This window comes from Terrapene carolina, unplaced genomic scaffold (genome assembly GCF_002925995.2).
Source record: "Terrapene carolina triunguis isolate 2854851 unplaced genomic scaffold, T_m_triunguis-2.0 Scaffold25, whole genome shotgun sequence".
NCBI classification, from domain to species: domain Eukaryota; kingdom Metazoa; phylum Chordata; order Testudines; family Emydidae; genus Terrapene; species Terrapene triunguis.
The window spans coordinates 6,163,419-6,183,317 of record NW_020664376.1 but is presented as its reverse complement, the minus strand read 5'-3'; the positions used below and the strand labels follow the sequence as shown (position 1 = coordinate 6,183,317).

The following is a 19,899-nucleotide window of genomic DNA, read 5'->3' as shown; positions in this document are numbered from 1 at the left end:
CATCCAAGCATATAGATGTCCAATAAGATGTCCTTTGTTACCATTTTTCTACTATTCTAAATCTCATCATGGGTGTGGATCCCTCTTTTCAAAAGGAAAGATTCTTCTGCCCATTTTCTTCATATTGCCTCTATATAAATCCATGGTATGCCCACATTTTGAATACTGCGTGCAGATGTGGTCGTCCCGTCTCAAAAAACATATACTAGAATTGGAAAAGGTTCAGAAAAGGGCAATAAAAATATTAGGGGCATGGAACAGCTTCTATATGAGGAGAGATTAATAGGACTGGGACTTATCAACTTGGAAAAGAGATGACTAAGTGGGGATATAATAGAGGTCTCTAAAATTATGACTGATGTGGAGAAAGTAAATAAAGTGTTATTTACTCTTTCTCATAACACAAGAACTAGGGGTCACCAAATGAAATTAATAGGCAGCAGGTTTAAAACAAACAAAATAAAGTATTTATTCATACACGCACAGTCAACTTGTGGAACTCTTTGCCAGGGATATAGTGAAGGCCAAGACTACAACAGGGTTTTTTTGTTTTTTTTGTTGTTGTTTTTTTTTTAAGATTCATGGAGGATAGGTCCATCAATGGCTATTAGCCAGGATGGGTAGGGATGGTGTCCCTAGCCTCTGTTTGTCAGAAGCTGAGAATGGGCAACGAGGGATGAATCACTTGACGATTACCTGTTCTGTTCATTCCCTCTGAAGCACCTTGCATTGGCCACTATTGGAAGACAGGCTACTGGGCTAGATGTACCTCTAGTCTGACCTAGTATGGTCATTCTTATGTTTACCCTTATTCACCATGTGACATGTGTTCCCATTGATTTCAGTTTAAATATCAGTCAACATAAAGGTCAGATTCTGTCACATTACATTATATCAACTTTATAGAAAAGGGTAATATTAGTATCCACATTTTGCTTATCACTTGTATAGCACAGAGCAGACAATGTCCCAAAAAGAAATAATAAGGAATAAGTATACTGTTGTATACAAAAATCAGTCTCATTTAAAATGTTAGAGTAATTTCCCCTAACCATATGAACACATTCAGCCATATCTTCCATCTAGATTGTAATATAGAAGCTAGCAGCATATGGATCCCACCTAAATCTATTTTGTGGCTATATAGTCACAAAAAACTTTAGACTTGGCTTACAAATTAAGGTGTAATTGAGGGATTTAAACAATGGTGCAGCAGCTTTTTCTCTCCAATCATTGCCATGTCTGTGTGGTACTTGCTTATTCTGAAGCAATATTAAGTTTATAGTTAAGCATTTTACTGTAAATGTAAGAGATTGCCATAGCAATCTAGCATTTTTGTGTTTGTTTTTAAGGCATTTATAAAATGTTAATGTGGGAGAGTAACTGAAGAGAAATAAAAGTGCAACATTGAAAATGATGGATGTGAAGAAACTGGGTTAGAAATTGGAAAATTAGACATTAAAATTGTTTGGAATTCTGATTACTAGTACTGTTTAACTTTGCATTATGTTTCTTAGGCATCAGTATAAAAGGCTTTTCTAGTATGTGCCAGTCTGCATGCTACTGTAGGTGCACATGGGCCTCGGGCACAAGATGGAATTATTTTAAGTAGCAGTATCTGGGGTCGCACTTGCACCCTGTGGGATTATATGAGGGTGTGTAAAGGGTAGGGTGGTCTCAGTTCCCCTTACCTCACATGGCAGTGAGGCAGAACCTAGTGAATGTCTGATCTGCTGCCATTTAGCTTTGGCTAAACCTTCTACAGGTCTTTTAAAAACCTTCAGAACTTCAATTATCTTGACTTACAATTGCAGTCATCATCTCTGCCCATCTGGACTGAGTAGTGACCAATACCTCCCTCTCTGCACAGGGTACCTTAGAGTTGCAGACTCAAAGCCTGTGGGCCTGAATCTTTATCCATCCTGTGATGAGTAAATCCCTTTAAGATTAACACAACAGGTGTCTCTTCTACCTAGAAGTCGCATATACCAAGCAGAAATTCAGTGTGCCTATTGTTCTCTGCTTAGGAAAGTAAGTCATGATATATGAGGTGGAAGTTCTGTCTTTTGCAAAAATTCATGAAGGTCTCATCAAATCTTGATGAGACAAGGTCTAGAGTTCTGCTACTGGACAAGCCAAAATCATCCATGCCCCATCTAGCAGAAAAAAAACACTGAAGTTCAGTACCAAGAAGATGGTGGTTGTATTAATACCTAACCCAGAGGCCCTTGGTACCAAAGCCAACCCCAACATCTTTGCTATCAAAGCCATACCAACACCTCTGGTGTCGAAGTCCAGCACTAAGAGAGGCCACTCTGAACACAGTGCCAGAGATTCTGGGAGGAGCTAAGTGTCTTCCTATAAGGAAAAACTACGTAAAGTCTCTGTAGATAAATCCACCAGGCCCTTGATGATAATAAGGACTGAGAGAAGGATCAGCCTGCAGCAGAAAGGACCTTTCCAGCAGCTAGCCCAATTCTGGTGATGTGCCCCTTAACATTGACGCCTGTCATGGAAGATGAATCCAGGGGAGAACTGGGGCTGTCATCAATGCAGAACAACCTTCTGATACCACAATAGACCCCCCCCAGTACCAAGAGAGCCATATCCTTCTGCATATGAAGTCTGCTTCTTCAAACGATGCTCCCTATTGTATTCCACTGAGGGTTTACGCATGCGCACCGTGCGTCCAGAACCGGAGATCTTGAAAGTAATAGTGTCTGTTGGTCAGTGCAAGTGCCCTTGGCTCGCCTCATGGTTTCATACGAAGTGATAAAGGGCAGAGAAGACAGACTGTGGCACCAGTTCCTTCTCATCACTGCATGGTCTAGGTCGGAATTATTAGTGTCCTCTCGTGTGTGACGCACTTTTAAATATAGTTGTACTTAATTAGCTTAGAGTATTTTACTGATTTTACTGTTTATATAGTAGTTTTGTAGTTTACTAGTTTTAGGAGTAGAATTGAGTTCCTTGGGGTGGGGGGTGTCTTCCATGTAAACACGCCCCCATACTCACATGCGGATATTGGACTGTGCCAAAATCCCAAGCTCTAAATCTGCACCTCCTTCCTGCGTTCCTTCTTGGTCAGCGACAAACATCAACACTGCCTCTACTGCTTGGGAGAAGCCCACATTTCATCTAGGTGCAGTATCTGCCAGTCCTTCCCCAGCTGTATCCAAGAAGGCCAAGCTCTCTGCCTCTGGAAGTATCTCATGGAAGTTGCCATGACACTTCATTTGGACCCAGGCCAGGCAACCCTCCCTCCCGCCCCTTACATCGGCTTGCAGCAGCCAGGAGTATGCCTCCAGCTACAGAGTCCAGCACGGGCAGTACTATCACTATGGACCCTGCACCAGGACCTAGTCGAGAGGCAAGGAAACATGCACATAAGTATGGCAGTACGTTTCTTCCAAGACTTAACAAAGGAGAGGCTTCTTCCACAAGTTCCAGTCATGGGGAACCAGCATGCCCTAAAGCACACAAGCATGAAAAGAGACCACAGAAACCACGGATCTGTTGGTACTGGATACTGACCCACATGCACCATCAACACTGGCATCTGTCTGAGCTTGAGAGCCATCTGTTTTGAGGAAGACCACTGCTGAGGAGAGGGTACCTTTGGCTCCAGAGAGGTCGAGAAAAAGGCCAGAGCCCCAGGAAGTGTTTACTCTGGGAGAGTTGAGACACCTTCTGAGACCCTCTACTTCCAGGAAAACGTTATTTCCTGCACAGGGTGTGCCGCAGCTGAGGCACCCTTCGCCCCCTGCTCCAGCAGCAGCAGACACGCTTCCAATGGTACCGCTGATGGAACTGAGCTCTGAATTTTTGTCTTCGGCTAAATCTGACAAGGGACAGGAGCCATCCATCCCTTCCTGCCACAATGAGTACCAACAAAGACCTTCTATATCATCCAGTATCCTCCACTCCTGCCACCAGGGAGTCACTGGTTTCCTCAACTGTGGGACCCACCACAACACCTTCTGGATCCATCATGCTGGCCCTATTGGGTATCCTTGCCCCAGTATCCACCCTCAGAACCCATCCGTTCCATAAAAGAAATATCACCTATTTCAATGCCTCAGCACCTTCCAGTAGATGCTCGGAACCGATGGTGGAAGGAGATGAGTTCAGTCCAGTTCCAATGGTGCCACTGTAGCAGGAGAGATTCCAATTGTCCTCACCTGATAGCAGTGGCTTCAGCATCTCCCCCAATCTCCTGATGATTATCGCCAATTCCAGTATCTTCTGGGCAGAGTTGCGGGAAGAGCTACACATTCTGCTGGAGGAGATCTAAGACGCTCAACATAAGCTGCTGGACATATTTCACTGATTTGTGCCAAGTAGAGTTGCTCTACCAATCAATGATGCCATATTTGAGCCAGATAGAACTGTTTGGTATATGCCGGCCACATGCACGCAGCGGCAGAGAAATGCTTCTAAGTACTGGCCAAGGGGTCTGAGTTTCTTTTCTCACCCTCCCCATCCCCCCAATACACTTGTGGTCCAGGCAGAGACTGAAAGGGCTAGGCAGAAGCATCCACGCTCCACCCCATCTGACAGGGAAGGTAAGCGGTTGGACCTTTTGGGCCACAAGGTCTTCTCAGGCAGCCTTAAATTCAGGATCTTGAATTATCAGGCATTATTTGCCAAATACGATTTCCTCTTACAGCCAATTGGAGGACGTTGCTGAAAAACTGCCACAATAAGACTGGGCCTGCTTTTAAGCAATAATGCAGGAGGGGAAGTTAGTAGCAAGAACATTGCTTAATTCAGCGATGGACACAACAGATACTTCATCGCGTCCTATGGCCACAGGCATAGTCATCATGAGGGAGTTGTGGCTCCATTCTTCTGGTTTTTCCAGGGAGGTACAAAACGCTATCAAAGACCTCTCTTTCGTTGCATCACATCTTTTCAACCAGAAGATGGATGACTCCTTCCATGGCATCAAGGATTTGAGCTATACTTTGTTCCTTGGGCACACCTGCGCCAAAGCGTAAATTCCACCACCCACTGCCCCCACAGCATTAAACAACTTCCCAATTTTTCCATCAGAGGCCTTACGAGCTATCAAGGAAGCATCAAAAGACTCAAAGATTTCATCCGTGGGGCCCGTCCTCGCAACCTTCCTCCTTCCAGTTACAACCCCCCACAGAAGAGAGATTTCTGAGGCACTCTAGAGCTGTCAACCACCTGAGCTGCAACCATACAACCACCTCACCTCCTTTGGGGGGTCATCTGACACTCTTCATACCAACTTAGAGTGCAATAATAATGAGCAAGTGGTTACGAAATGTTATCCACCATAGCTATATGATCTAGTTCATCACTCTGCCTCATCCAGAGCCCAATCTCTCCTCAGGGACCAGTCTCATGACAGCATGCTTGCCATAGAGGTGGACTCTTTACTACAAAAAGGGGCAACAGAGTGGGTGTGACGGGTTGGATCACAGAAACCCCCTGGGAGCTGCCACCTGATGTGCCAAGACTACCTCTGCTCCTGTTTTCCCTGCCAGCTCAGGACTCCAGCACCCTGTCTTGCTGAGCCAGACACTCCCATCTGCTCCAACAAAGACCCAGGGTCTGAATTACTTGCCCCAAAGCTGCAGATTTACCTGAAAACAGCTCACAGAAGTGTACTTGTCTTTAGCACTCAGATGCCCAACTCCCAAAGGGGTCTAAACCCAAATAAATCCGTTTTACCCTGTATAAAGCTTATGCAGGGTAAACTCATAAATTGTTCGCCCTCTATAACACTGATAGAGAGATATGCACAATTGTTTCCTCCCCCAGGTATTACTACATACTCTGAGTTAATTAAGAAGTAAAAAGTGATGTTATTAAATACAGAAAGTAGAATTTAAGTGGTTCCAAGTAGTAACAGACAGAATCAAGTAAGTCACCAAGCAAAATAAAATAAAATGTGCAAATCTATGTCTAATCAAACTGAATACAGATAAGATCCTCACCAGTTCCAGAATGCTCCCTTTTACAGACTAATCTCCTTTTAGCCTGGATCCAGCAATCAATCACATCCCTTTGTTCTAGTTTCTTCCAAGTATCCGGGGGGGGGAGGGGTGGAGAGGCTCCCTTTTTAGCCAGCTGAAGACCAAATGGAGGGGACTCCCATGGGTTTAAATAGACTCTCTCTTGTGGGTGGAGACTCCCCTCCTCACTCCTATGCAAAGTCCAGCTCCAAGTTGGAGTTTAGCAGTCACCTGGGCAAGTCACATGTCCATGCATGACTCAGTTTTTACAGGTAGCATTCATTGTTCACCTTGAACATCCTCAAGTAGACTTCTTATGTGGATTGGAGCATTCCAAGATCCATTGTCCTTTAAGTGTTTCTTGATTAGGTACTTAATTTCAACATTCCTTTCTCCAGGAACTGACCAAATGCTCTACTAAGGTTATTTTGAAATCAAGCCAGTACACAGCCAACATTCATAAAGTCGAATACAAAAATGATACATGCATGCAAATAGGATTAATACATTCAGTAGATCATAACCTTTACGGAGATATGTTACATGGCATATGTAGCATAAAACACATTCTAAGCATATTTCCATAGAGCCTTATGGGAGGAACTGTCACAGTGGGTTCCTCTGGAATATCGAGGGATGGGGTTTTATTCAACTTAATTCCTGATACCCAAAAAGAAAGGCGAATGGAGACCAATTCTGGACCTCCATCTAAGTTGCTTCATCTGTAAATCCAATTTTTGTATGGTGATGTTAGCCGCGAACATCCTATCATTAGAAGAAGGCATGTAGTTTACAACTCCTGATATTCAGGAAGCTTATTTTCACATAGACATCAATCTGGCCCACAGATGGTTCCTGTGGTACACAATTGGCCCGTAGCATTTTCAGTACAGATTCCTGCTGTTTGGACTCACCACTGCTCCCAGAGTCTTTACCAAGGCTTTCTCCATCGTAGCAGCCTACCTCAAGGATTATGGGATCCTTGTATTCCCCTATCTTGATGACTGGCTCCTAGTGGTGCGGTCCGAGATGAAGCTCAGCTTTTAGCCCCCAAGTTGCTTGGACTCCTTTCTTCCCTCTGAGTCAGGTTCCAGACTTTGCAGGAAATCATAGCCTGCATAGTCAGCAGTCCTTCTGTCTTTGCCAAGACCTGCCTATCCCTCCTTGGTCATGTGGACTCATGTACATACATCACTGCCTCCACTCACCTCCAGATGTGGCTTCAGAGAGTTTACTTACCCAGGCGCCACACCATGGATCTTATGCTGACAGTTCCCTCATGGTACTATCTTCCCTCCAGTGGTGGACAAACCTACAGTGGCTTTGTGTGGGAGTCCTTTTTCTCTTCCTCCTTGAACAGGACTATCATCACTGACACGTCCCTCATAGGAGGGGACCATGCATTGGAGACCACATGACACAGGGACCACTGACTCCTCGGGAATCCAGGATGCACATCAACATTCTGGAACTCAGAGTGTGATAAGGAGGACATGCCAAGCATTTCTTCCATCCATCAGGCCCCATCATGTCCTTCTGTTGGACAACACCATCACTGTTTATTGCATCAATAAATGGGGGCACAAAGTCCACCACTCTGTGCACAGAGGCATCCTCTCTAGAATGGGCATGTTGGTCAGACGTGCAAAACATCCTTTTGAGCAGCAAGAAAGAGTCCACTAGGCATTCCTACCAGGACAAGTGAAAATGCTTCGCTTCCTGGGCCTAACAGAAGGGGCTTTCCCCAGAAGCAGTGGAGATTCCCCTCCTTTTAGACTCCCTCCTGTCTTTGAGGGCATCGGGTCTTGCCCTCAACTCTCTCAAAGTACACCTGGCAGCGATTAGCGCCTTCCCCACTCTCCTTCCTCTCCTTCCCCTCAGTGGAAGGACATTCTATCTTTAGACACCACTGACTGCTGGGTTTTGAAAGGCCTCATCAGAACCTTCCCACCCATTCAACGCACTGTGCCCTGGTGGAACCTCAACCTAATTCTCCTAGTACTAACGAAACTGCCATTCAATCGACTGGCTTCATGCTCCATGTTTCTCCTTTCCATGAAAGTTGCCTTCCTTGTGACTATTACTTCGTCGAGAAGGGTAGGTGAACTTGGGACCATGATGGCTAACCCTCCTTTCACCACTTTCCATAAAGATAGTCTCTCTGCACCTGCATCTGAAATTTTTGCCAAAGGTCGTCTTCCAGTCTTCTCAATCAGCCCATTCACTTACCTGCTTTCTTTCTGAAGCCCGCATGCCTCAGAAGAGGAATAACGACTCCATTCTCTCAATGTCGGTTGGGCCTTGGCCTTCTAGACCAAGGAAAGACCAGTAAATCTCCTAGACTGTTGCAATAGCTGAAAAAATTTAGAGGTCAGGCAGTCTCTACAGAGATATCGGGACTGCCTCCACCCTCTACTAGAGCCCTGACTTTAACCATGATGTGCCTTTCTGGGACATATGTAGAGTGGCCACATGGAGTTGAGCACATCCATTTGCTATGCATTACGCCTTGGTGCAGGAGTCGGCAGCGGAGCTGTCCTCCACTCAACCATTCCGTCTTCATCCTCGCATCCTCCTCCGGTTTAGGTACTGTTTGTTAATCACCCTCAGTGGAATACCATAGGGACCGTCGCTCAAAGAAGAGGAGGAAGTTACTTACCTGTAACTGCAGGTTCTTCGAGCTGTATGGTCCCTATCTATATTCGACTTTCTGCCCTCCCTCCCCTCTACTGTAGGTCTGTTGGATTTGTGGTGAAGGAATTGGAGACACAGCCAGTTCACCCAGCCCTTTATCACCTCAGACAAAACCATTAATCTAAGCAAGGGCGCTACTACTTTCAAAATCTCCAGCTCTGGATGCATGGTGACCATGCATAAACCCTTAGTGGAATACAGATAGGAACCACACATCTCAAGCCTCCAGTTACAGGTAAGTAACCTCCTCTTCTTAATGTCATGAGAGCATCAATCTTTGAATAGAAAATCTTCTCCTCAAGGTCACTGGCTAAACCACCTATGCCAGACTACCAAGAGGATCCAGAACCAGAGCCAGGCAATGCGAGCACCCTGTAACATAACCAGAGGACCTCTGGTCTTTGTTTCTTGGTGAAGCAAAAAGTTTGGCACCTTCACTGGCACCTGATGGCTTTAAATCATTCCAGGAGCTCCTTGTGAGGATTGCTGAGTCTGTGGAGAGAGAGACATCAGTTATATCTTGAAAAATCCCACAAGTTGTTTGATATTTGGTCAGCTTCAGGTTCAGCCAGGATCACTCCCATAAGTGAGGAACCCAGCTAAGATCCTATGGTAGACTCCAGCCATGATAACGCCTACTGTACAACAGCTTGAGAAAAGGTACCAAGTACCACCAATGGGATTTGAGTACTTCTGTATTCACTGTAACCTAGGCTCCTTAGTCATGTCAGCTATATACGAGAACATCTGAGTGAGAGTACTCCCAAGAGCAAGGTGGTTCTGAGTTCTAAGTTCATTCCAAAGGTGGTCCTGGAGTTTCGCCTACATCAGTTTATTAACCTACCAGTTTTCTTCCTGTACCATATTTGATGGCAGGAGAGAAGAAGCTACATATTTTGAATATTTCTAGAGCCTTTATCTATTATCTTGACAGGACCAAACCTTTTAAACCTTTTCCCCAGCCTTTTTGTGGCTACATGTGGCTCTATGAAGCAAGCTCATTGAAGCTAATTTCTAGGGGGATCAATTAATGTATCTTCACTTGTTATCAATTAGATGATAAGCATCTTCTTCTGAACATGAAAGCATACTCTAGTAGGGCACAGGCACCATCTTTGGCCTGCTTCAGAAATGTGCCACTGTCTAAGATTTGCAAAGTAGCAATGTGGAACAAACCCACAGACACTTGTCAAATTTTATGCGCTTGATGTGCGCGCTAGATCTGATGCCAAGGTCAGGACAGCAGGACTTCAATAGTCAATTGACTAATCCTGCTGCAATTCCTCACTGACCTTGTCCAGGGAGGATGCTAGTTATCAATCACCTACAGTGGAATCCACACTGACTAGAACATCTCAAAGAACCACAGTTACTTTAGGGTAAATAACTGTTCTTTTGTAAAAGGCTCTGATCCAGAAAAGCACTTAAGCCTGTGCTTAACTTCTTATGTGTAAATAGTCCCATTTAAATAATTTTATCAGCTCACAGTACCAATCCCAAATCCACATTTGTGGGACTACTCAGAAGCTTAAAGTTAAGCATACAGATCCATGTTTTGCTGGATCAGTTCCAAGATAGAGAGAAGCTAGTTTTTTTTCCCCATACTTATTGCTCATGACATTTACTTAAAAAGAAAATTAAATCTGTGCAAAAACAAACTACTGTTCTAAAGAGAGAAAGTGACACACAACCAAAAGAGTTAATCTGTAATAAAAAGTCTATTTACAGGAAAGAGTAATAATTTTATGTATCTAGAATATAACACATTAAAAGCTTGAGAAATGCAGCTCTAAAAACATTTTAAAAGGTCATTTTAAGAGCAATTATTTTCTAAATCAAAAGTCTCCAATTTACATTAGAAAATCGACCACCTGGTTTCCAACTGTTTATGGGAAATGATGGACATCTGTGCAAGTGTATTAACAAAACAACACTGTTGTACATGGCACGTATTGCCTTTTATGCACAGTACAATCTTTTAGCGTAAAAAGCCATAGAGGCCTAGCATGACATCAAGTAAGACTAATAAAGAGCAGTATGCTAGGGCTTCAAAACTGAAGTAATGCTTGTAAGTTAACTATAGTTCAAGCCCTGTTTGGCACCATATTTCCCAAGAAGTAAATTATTTAGCAATGTGATCAATTAAGAAAGTTATACAGAAAAAATAAAAATAGAGACATATCTGCAAGTAAAAGCTGTACATAGAAACAAATCAGGACATCTATTGAGACCTGAGGGACTGATCTGATAGAGCACTTGAGCTGAGGGTAGCAGTGGGAATGGCCAAGTGGAAGGTAATACTTAGGGAAGTAAGCATATCCAATATAAGATGTCTTGAAAACCTAAAATAAGATTTTGTTTTCATAGCAGAAGATGGAAGTAGTTAGTGCTAAAAACATTTTGGAACATTTCATTCCTTTTAGCCTTCAGGGAGGAATGAAGACAACTGTTAAGTCCATTATGTACTATATATTTATAGGCTTAGTTTTCATGTCCAGCATATGAAGTAGGCTAGAAATCTCTTTGGTGCCAATGTGTACGTGTAAGAAATAATGCCATATATTTGCATTTAAGTATAATTTATCGGTGTTGGAGAAAGTATGAAGGTTTGAAACCGCAGATGCAAAGATCTATTAGAATTCTAGCTTAATTGATGTAAAATGTATACATTTATAAGGCCAGACACTTAAAACTGACAGTTTGTTGCTGTCAGCACTAAATCTCTGCTTTAGCCATTGCTGGGCATAAGCATGTGAGTGAGTACTGAGATTGGGCCAAGTAAAATTAGTCATGGGCAAGACAATTACAATCATTTTCTTTATTAGGATATAAAGTACATCTGACGTTCAGTGCATTTTCATAAACGTCACAAATTACAGTTCGAACAGTACTGAACTGTGAAATTGAGAAGCTTTGGATATAGTATAAGGTTACCACAGTTTCTCAGTGCTAGCAGTGAAGATCAAGTGTGGTAGAATTGCTATAGTAACTGGGGAAAGAGAAATGTTCTGTTTTTTTGCACAGTATGATGGAAATCTCACTAATGCTCCTTACTGCAAAATTATGTAGTTTCACTTTTCAGAAATGGTTATTGCAGTATCAGGTCACATGGATGTACACCAACCAGTTTCCATTACAGATGTGTCAAATTCTAGCTACAGAAACTGGATGACTCTTTGGGTGTTCATAGGGAAAGTTAAGCAGTGGAAGATTTTAGTTTTGTCTCCTTTTGACAGACTAAAAAAGAAATTGAAGAGCAACTAGCAAAAAAACACAGAAGTGCAAAAAAAAAAAAAAAAAAAAGTACATCAGAAGCAGGAAGCCTGCCAAACAATCAGTGGGCCTCTGGATGAACAAATTGCTAAAGGAGCACTTAAGGAAGACAAGGGCATTGCAAAGAAGAGGATGTGAGGGAGATTCCCATACCTGAGTCATTCTTTCTAGATATGAAGAATGGTCCCAGATTGAGGTGTCATAGATGAGGTTTTGGAGCAATTTGATAAATTAAAGAGAAATAAGTCATGAGGACCAGATGTTCACCCAAGAGTTCTGAAGGAACTTAGCTATGAAACTGTAGAACTGCTAACTGTCGTATGTAACCTATTGTTTAAATCTGCCTCTGTACTAGATGACCAGAGGAAAAATACAAAGAGGACAAATCTCAGCCCTCTCTGGAACCAGGAGATCAGTCATTCCTTACTTTTACACCTTTTTAGTTCATTAAATTTCCCTTCCCAATACTATTGTGCAGCTTGTAGATCTTAGACTTGTTTCAGAACCTAGAACTAACTGTTAACTGAGTCAAATGCTCGCTGACCACATACAGAGCTTCATTAATCTGTCTGTTTCTCTACTGACCTTGGGAGAGGGTCAGTTTACTTCCTCTAAGTAAAGGTGTAAGTAATCAGTCCAGTTGTTTCAGGCTCATTACTTTGTCTTTTTTTCCCCTTGAGGTGAATTCCTGAGCTCCTTTTCTAGGACAGAGCCCCTAGCCGCTTTTCATGCACATTGGAGCTGAGCAAACCTGGAACTTCACTGATAATTATCCTCTCCTCCCCTCCACTGGCCCCCCCTCCTGGTATCCTTCATGTCATGGGCTCAGCCCTCAATTGTCATTAAGGGGATGTCTCTGTCTGATATGAAGTATGTTGTGACAATAATTGTCTGGTTTATTGAAGTCCCTGTGGAGAGCAGAAGAGATCAGGGTAGTGCTCTCACCTAAAGGCAAGAGCTGTTGGAAAGACCCTGTTTGCCTTACCTGAGGTGTTAATTGCAGTGTTGTTGTAGCTGTGTTGGTCCCAGGATATTAGCGAGACAAGGTGGGTGAGATAAAGTATTTTTTGGACCAGCTTCTTTTAGTGAAAGAGAGAAGCTTTCAGGCTACACAGCTCTTCAGTTCTGAGAAAGGTAAGGCAGGTCAGTCTCTTCCAGACATACAACATGGTACTCCACAGAGTATGGCATCTGATGTTTTTTTGATATCCAGATGCAGCTTCCAACCATGGATATCTTTACTTCTCTAATGAACACCAGGGATTTTTTTTAACCCTCATCTTACCTAAGGCTTTACATCTATGATGTACCTCGAAGACTTTGCACCAGCTATTTAACACATCTGACTTGTCTCAAGATACCTTTCAGTCCTATGATCACAGGTCTCATGCAGCTGTGTATATCCTCCCCTGAACTCTCCCCCCTCCCCCCCCAAAAGAGAGAGACTTGGGTCTATCCTCATGCCTCCTCTGTGGCCAAGATGGACCTGATTTGCAGATCTCTCCTACCACAGGTCCCCAGCCTTCTTTCTCAGGAATCAAAGTACCTCCCCAGATCTCTAGCCCCCAGTTCCTGTGATTAGATGCAATATAGGTTAATGGTCCAATGGGAAGAGACCTCATGGATTCAACAAGGTTTTCACTGGAGAAAAGCATGAAGCTTGTTATGACTGCCCAGTGTAATTGTGGCTGGATAACTTGCTCCTTTTGATGTTTGAATATTTGTCTTGGAAATGCACTTTCAGCTTGAATTGTTTGGTTAGTGGTATAAGGTAGTGGTTCTCAACCAGGGGTACATTTACCCCTAGGGGTACGTAGAGGTCTTCCAAGGGGTATGTCAACTCATCTAGGTATTTGCCTAGTTTTACAACAGGCTACATAAAAAGCACTAGCAAAGTCAGTACTAACTAAAAGTTCATAGACAATTATTTGTTTATACTGCTGTATATACTATACACTGAAATTTAAGTACAATGAATTGGAATATAAATATTTATAATTATATGGTAAAAATGAGAAAGTAAGCAATTTTTCAGTAAGTGTTCTGTGACATTTTTAAAAAATATTTCTTATTTTGTAAGTTTTTAAGTGAGGTGAAACTTGGGGGTACACAAGACAAATCAGACTCTTGAAAGGGGTACAGTAGTCGGGAAAGGTTGAGTCACTGGTATAAGGTCAGCAGTGTCAAAGAAGCAACCTGCTGTGGTGGGTAATTCTTGGAAGAAGTTTAGATAAACGGATTGAAATTTAGACCAACAGTGTTTGAGGTCTTGTGGTGTCCAAATTCTGGTGCAGTTAGGAGCCAAGCAAAGATTCTTCCATGTAGTTTAGAAAAAAATACAACATTTGGAGAATGATGGAGCTTCTTTCATGTGACAATGATCTTTCATTCAAGAGATGGGCCACTCCCACGCTGGTTTGATTCCATGTCTGGTTGAGTGGATTCTTATGGTTCCCTCAAATCCTAGCTTGCAAGAAATGCCTGAACTGAGGATTATTTTCTAGTTCTGTATGTTAATTAAGTTAGGACTAATTTCACCATTATCCTTAAAATGGTGTGTGTGTTTCTTTTGCAGGGTTTAGGGCAAACTACTGTTAAAGGAAGATGGCTAGAGACAAAACCTAAAAACAGAGAAGTGTTAAGGGTTGTGCTCCACTAATAACTCATCTTCCTGTGTAAACCTTAAAGGATTTAAAAAAAAAAGTGGAAAATCAACACTTTTAAATATTCATTTAGTACTCTTGCACATTAGTGAGCCTGTTGTCTTTTCTTCTACAATTCTGCCTTGGTATATGCTAACATTTTTTTTTTTCTTACCTCTCTCTAATGAAATTGCCCTAGTTACATGAAACTCAAGGTGCTAATATAAAGAAGACTAATGCCCACAGCAATTAGTTTTTGACTTTTCCATAGTGAGGCATTTATTAGAATAATTTTCTTGTGGATTATATCCCCTTTGGGTCACAGTCACAAAACATATGTTGCAATTGCCTGTAGGGAAGAGTCATATTAGGACAGTATTTAATGTGTTTTTACCTGCCGTTATTTCAGTTTAGCAACTGGAAATGAGAGCCGGCACTATGTGACCAGACAGCTCTCCATAGACCATCAGATCATTAGACCACCAGTGGGTTAGCAGGCCACAGTTTTAGGATTGCTGGTTGGTGAAGTACATACCCCTCATTAAAATCATTTGCATAGCTATCTCTATACTGTATATCTGAAAAAAATATTTTCAAAGTTCTTAATATTGGTTTCTTTTTTTTTTTTCCGGGTGGTTTTGATTTAAATCAGTAATCAGGAAGACTCGATTTAATCATGGTTTTCTACATAAAAGTGCATTCTTGTTGGTTGTTATAACCTTAATACATATTTTTCACAACTCAGAGATAGATGTAGATTTCATTTTTATAAGGTACATACTATACATTTTTAAAAAGTGATTTATTTTAAAAACTTTTCAGATTAGCTTTACAGCTATATCCGAAAATGGATGAATGTTTGGTTATTTCATTTACCAATGGTCATTGAAGCAGATAGTTCACCTCCCAATGACTTCATAAATATCTCCAGTTCAACAGGTTGATCATTAATATTTGGAGGATTTTCTTGCCATGCTGTATTAGGAGGAGAACATCACCAGACAGACATTTAAATTGTTTTATTTAACTAAAACTACAACGTTAAGTATTCTGGATTTTTTTTTCTTCAACAGCAAACATATAATAATTTAACAAAACAAGCATATGTCCCTCGCTTCTCACATTTATCTCCAGACTTCTCCTTGTCCAGATCTATTCTGGCCCCAACAATCTTCTATTCATTGAACTTTTTGAAACTTTGCACTTTTAGAGAGAGGTAAGGGATTGACTCTGTGTACACAAATTTGCAGAGGGACAATAGAGTTGAGGTCTGTTATTTCTCGCCTCTATATATTTGTTTATTTATTTAAAAACATGTTTGCTGTTAACAAGCATGCTACTTCTGGAGACAAAAATCCACAGTTTGAGAACTGCAAAACTAAGCATCTCTGATGGTATCTTCTAGACTGAGCACTGACTCCCATTGGGTAGATAGAAAAAATAATCTAAATAATCTATACAGTAGGCTGTGGAACCCCTTAAAATTGGGTCCCTAATCCATGAACTATTGGAATTCATTTACAAAACTTTTTTTAAACATTACATGAATATACTGTCTCATACTATAGAATTAGAATTTATAATCCCTATTCCATGATGAGATACATTATAGCTCAAAGGTATCTTAATTAAAACTATCTTTAGATAGGTTTTTTTCCTCAAAAAGCATTTTAGCAAAAAAAAAAAAAATTGATTTTTATCCAACCTGATTTTTTTTAGCAGCATTACTTTACTTTTCTCTGTTCACCTTTCACAAGTGGTAAAGTGCCAGGAGGGAGAGGATATTGGAGAGAATATACCCCCTCAACCCAAACCTGGGTATGGGGATGCTCCACACACTCTCATGTCCTTGTACAACGTGTTTGAGATCTTGGGTGCCAGTGGATCTGTGTCAATGCAGATCCCCTCATCCCTTTTCTGGACTACCTTAATACCCGATGCAGAGCCAGGCCAGGACCCTTGCTGTGGGTATAGACACCACTCCATCTATTCCTCACCACCTTCCTTTGCAGCCCAAGCTGGGGGCTTATGTGGCCCACAGGGCTTTGCACTGGCCCTTCATGCCACTGAGAAATCTTGTCCAAGGTGTATAACTAGAGTTAAAAGCTTTTCAGAAATAAAATAGCTGCTTATATTATAAATGAGTGAATTTGTGTAGTATCTAATTTTTTATGCTCACTGGTTATTTAATGCCCTTGTGAAAGCTTTGAAATGTTTTTCATATTTCCCTTCATATTATAGGGTTATGGATGACTTCTGGGCTTCTGTGAATTTTTTAATATAAAGTTTGAACTTGAGGGGGGCGAGAGAACAGCTATAATGAAATACATAGGTTAAGGTTTTATGGCATACACATTATCTTATAATCTTTTGTTTGTTTTTTGGTTTTATTTAAAGAATGGAGCAGATGATGTGAAAAGGCATCGGTGGTTCAGGTCTATAGACTGGGATGCTGTACCTCAAAGAAAACTTAAGGTATTTTGTACAAAAATCATATGTAGGCTATGGTAATCAAAAATCATCCATGCAAAATTTCTTCTGATACTATATAGGTGTATAATGTTGCATGTGTATTCAGTTAAGATCTATTACAGAATAATTTGAAATATATAGTGATATGATGCATATTGATTCTTTAAAAAGATATGCTTTTCACTAGTCCATATTTAACATATGCCAAATTGGTGTGGGTTTACATTACAAAATCCCTTAAATAATCAGAAAATTATATCCTGTATTACATACATATGTCTCATTTCACAAGAACTAGTTAATAGCTATTTTTCAAAAATAATTAGAAAAACACCTCTACCCCGATATAATGCGACCCAATATAACATGAATTCAGATATAACGCGGTAAAGCAGCACTCTCGGGGGGTGAGGCTGCGCACTCCAGCGGATCAAAGCAAGTTCGATATAACGCGGTTTCACCTATAATGCAGTAAGATTTTTTTGGCGCCCGAGGACAGCGTTATATCGGGGTAGAGGGTATTTTATTCTGGGTTTGAGTCTCGCTGCTAAGTTTCAGTGCAGAGAAATCTTTAAATAAAATTTAAAGCATCTAGGGGGAAAATGAATTTATTAAAATTCTAACAGATACAGCAGCACTAAATTCAGCCAGTATAGAGGAGCAAATGTATGTAAAAGATACCAATATTTGAAGATGCTAATTTAAGTTATTTTGCAGGTGAAACTTCTTCCTTTTCCTTTTAAAAAAGAAAAAAGTTCCAGGTGGTACAATTCCACTTAATTATTAGTAATGTGATTTATTCCACCACATAATGTCAGTCAAGTGCTACTCAGATACATTTCTGCTTGCTTGCTTATGTATATATGTATGTATGTATGTATGTATGTGAAGCAGTAAACTTCTAGATAGAATTTCTGGATGGAATCATTGAAACTTCTTTAGAGCAAAGAGATTATCGATTTTTTGCTCTGTTTCATGTAGATGTTGTTTAAAGAGAAACCATATGTGGCTGTTTTATGTTAGAACCCTTAAAGCTTAACTTCAGATGTTTTATCCATATGCATTCATCTCATATTTTTCAAATTCTCTGCTTTAGAACATTTGGGCAAGCAAAACTGTGAATTTGGGGACACAATTCAGAAAGAGAATATGTTTTAAAAAGTATATAGTACTTAGAATTGAACATATCTGTATGAGAACTGTACTACTGAGATACTTTTAACAGAAGGACACATTTACTTGCCTATTATATTAAGCCAATTGATACCCAGATAAAAGATATATGAGCGCACTGAATGTTAGAGAGGAAAGCCTCAAGTCCAAACAGCCTTGATATTCTTCGAATAGCCCATCGTTTGGGCTATTCAAATACTGAATCCCAAGTTTGTGGTGTTCTAAATAAGGCATGATTAGTTCCTGTGAACTTCGACACTACACCTTATTGTCACTAGAAAAGATGCAACCATATCACAAACCCTCCTACTGTAGACACGGCTTATGTTTGCAAAAAAGTACTTTTGTCAGTATAGCTTGTACCAGTTCTCTGAGTAAAGTAATCCTTAACTGAAAAAAACCAATATAACTCTGTCTACCCCAGGACTCTTGCTAGTATGAAAATGCCACCAAAAATCACACTCCCTAACTGATGTTAATATACTGGCAAAAGTTTCTAATGTAGAGCTGCCGTCAGTGTTTTTGATGGGTTAACGTATGCATAGCTGTTCTTCTGGAGACAAAGGAAAGTCTATAAAAATTTGTAAGACCTTACACTTGAATATTTTTGATTTGAGAATCTGAATACAGAGAATCATTTTCTCATGGTATATAAGCTTTGTTGGTATGCGTTGTTCTTTTACTAAGAAAATCAATTATAAATGTGTAGTTTGGGGAAGAGGGAACAGGATAATAAATATAGAAAAGTAAATTGAGGCTAGGATTTTAAAAGGATCTTAAAGGAGTTAGGCATCTATAACCCATTGAAATACAATGGGAGTTGAGTGCCTAAATCCCTTAGGCCCCTTAAAAATCCCCAGCCTCAATTAATTCCCTTTTCTGTATTTATCATCCTGTTTCCTCTTTTCCCATAACACTTTTTTAAGATCCTTTTAGAATCCCAACCTAAAACTGAATCCAAGCAACTCCTTTCTCACCTTCATCCATCATCACAAAGGAAAAAAAAAAAGTTGAAGGGGAGGCGAATGGAATTTGTAGTTCATTATGCCTTTAATCAAAATGCTAAGCTCTTGTCTGTGAACCTCTTAAATGAAATCCATTCATGCTTCTTCCGAAGAACCCATAAAATTAAATCTGTGGGGTGGGACTCGTGGAAGAAGGTTTCTTCATCCTGTCTTGATTCTGGGACTGGAAGTTATTGGTTTCAGCTATGTTAATAATACACAGTAGATTCACAGATCTGCATAGTGTATTATGAAAAGCATCTCATTCTGATGCCACCTGGGAGAGGACTACTACATTTTTCCTGCCAATCTGACCAGTGGAGCTAAAAAGCCAAAGGGGAGGAGCAGTACCGAGCATACTGGGCCGCCCATCTCCCCCTCTTCCCCCGATACCTGCAGCGTCCCCCCCGGCCGCACCCACAGCATCCCCCCGGTATCCCCCCTCAGCCGCCCCCCCGCCCTCCAGGTTTTTCTCAGGGGTATATAGTAAAAGTCATGGACAGGTCACGGGCCGTGAATTTTTGTTTACTGCCCATCGTTAGGGTTGCCAACTTTCTCTACTTGCACAAAACTGAACACCCTGGCCCCGCCCCATCTTCAAGGCCCTGCCCATGCCCTGCCACTTCTCCGAGGCCCCACACCCTGCTCACTCCA

General features: G+C 41.2%; 1 protein-coding gene across 1 annotated transcript in view; it reads left to right on the top strand.

Moving 5' to 3' along the window:
* LOC113406331 (cAMP-dependent protein kinase catalytic subunit PRKX) overlaps positions 1 to 19,899 on the top strand; it is a gene marked incomplete at its 5' end in the record, with an annotated part of 60,790 nt that overhangs the window by 34,666 nt on the left and 6,225 nt on the right. Inside the window, one exon of the mRNA XM_026650537.1 lies at positions 16,994 to 17,071. Within this exon, the coding sequence (XP_026506322.1) occupies positions 16,994 to 17,071 (78 nt within the window). The remainder of the gene's footprint in view (positions 1 to 16,993; positions 17,072 to 19,899) is intronic.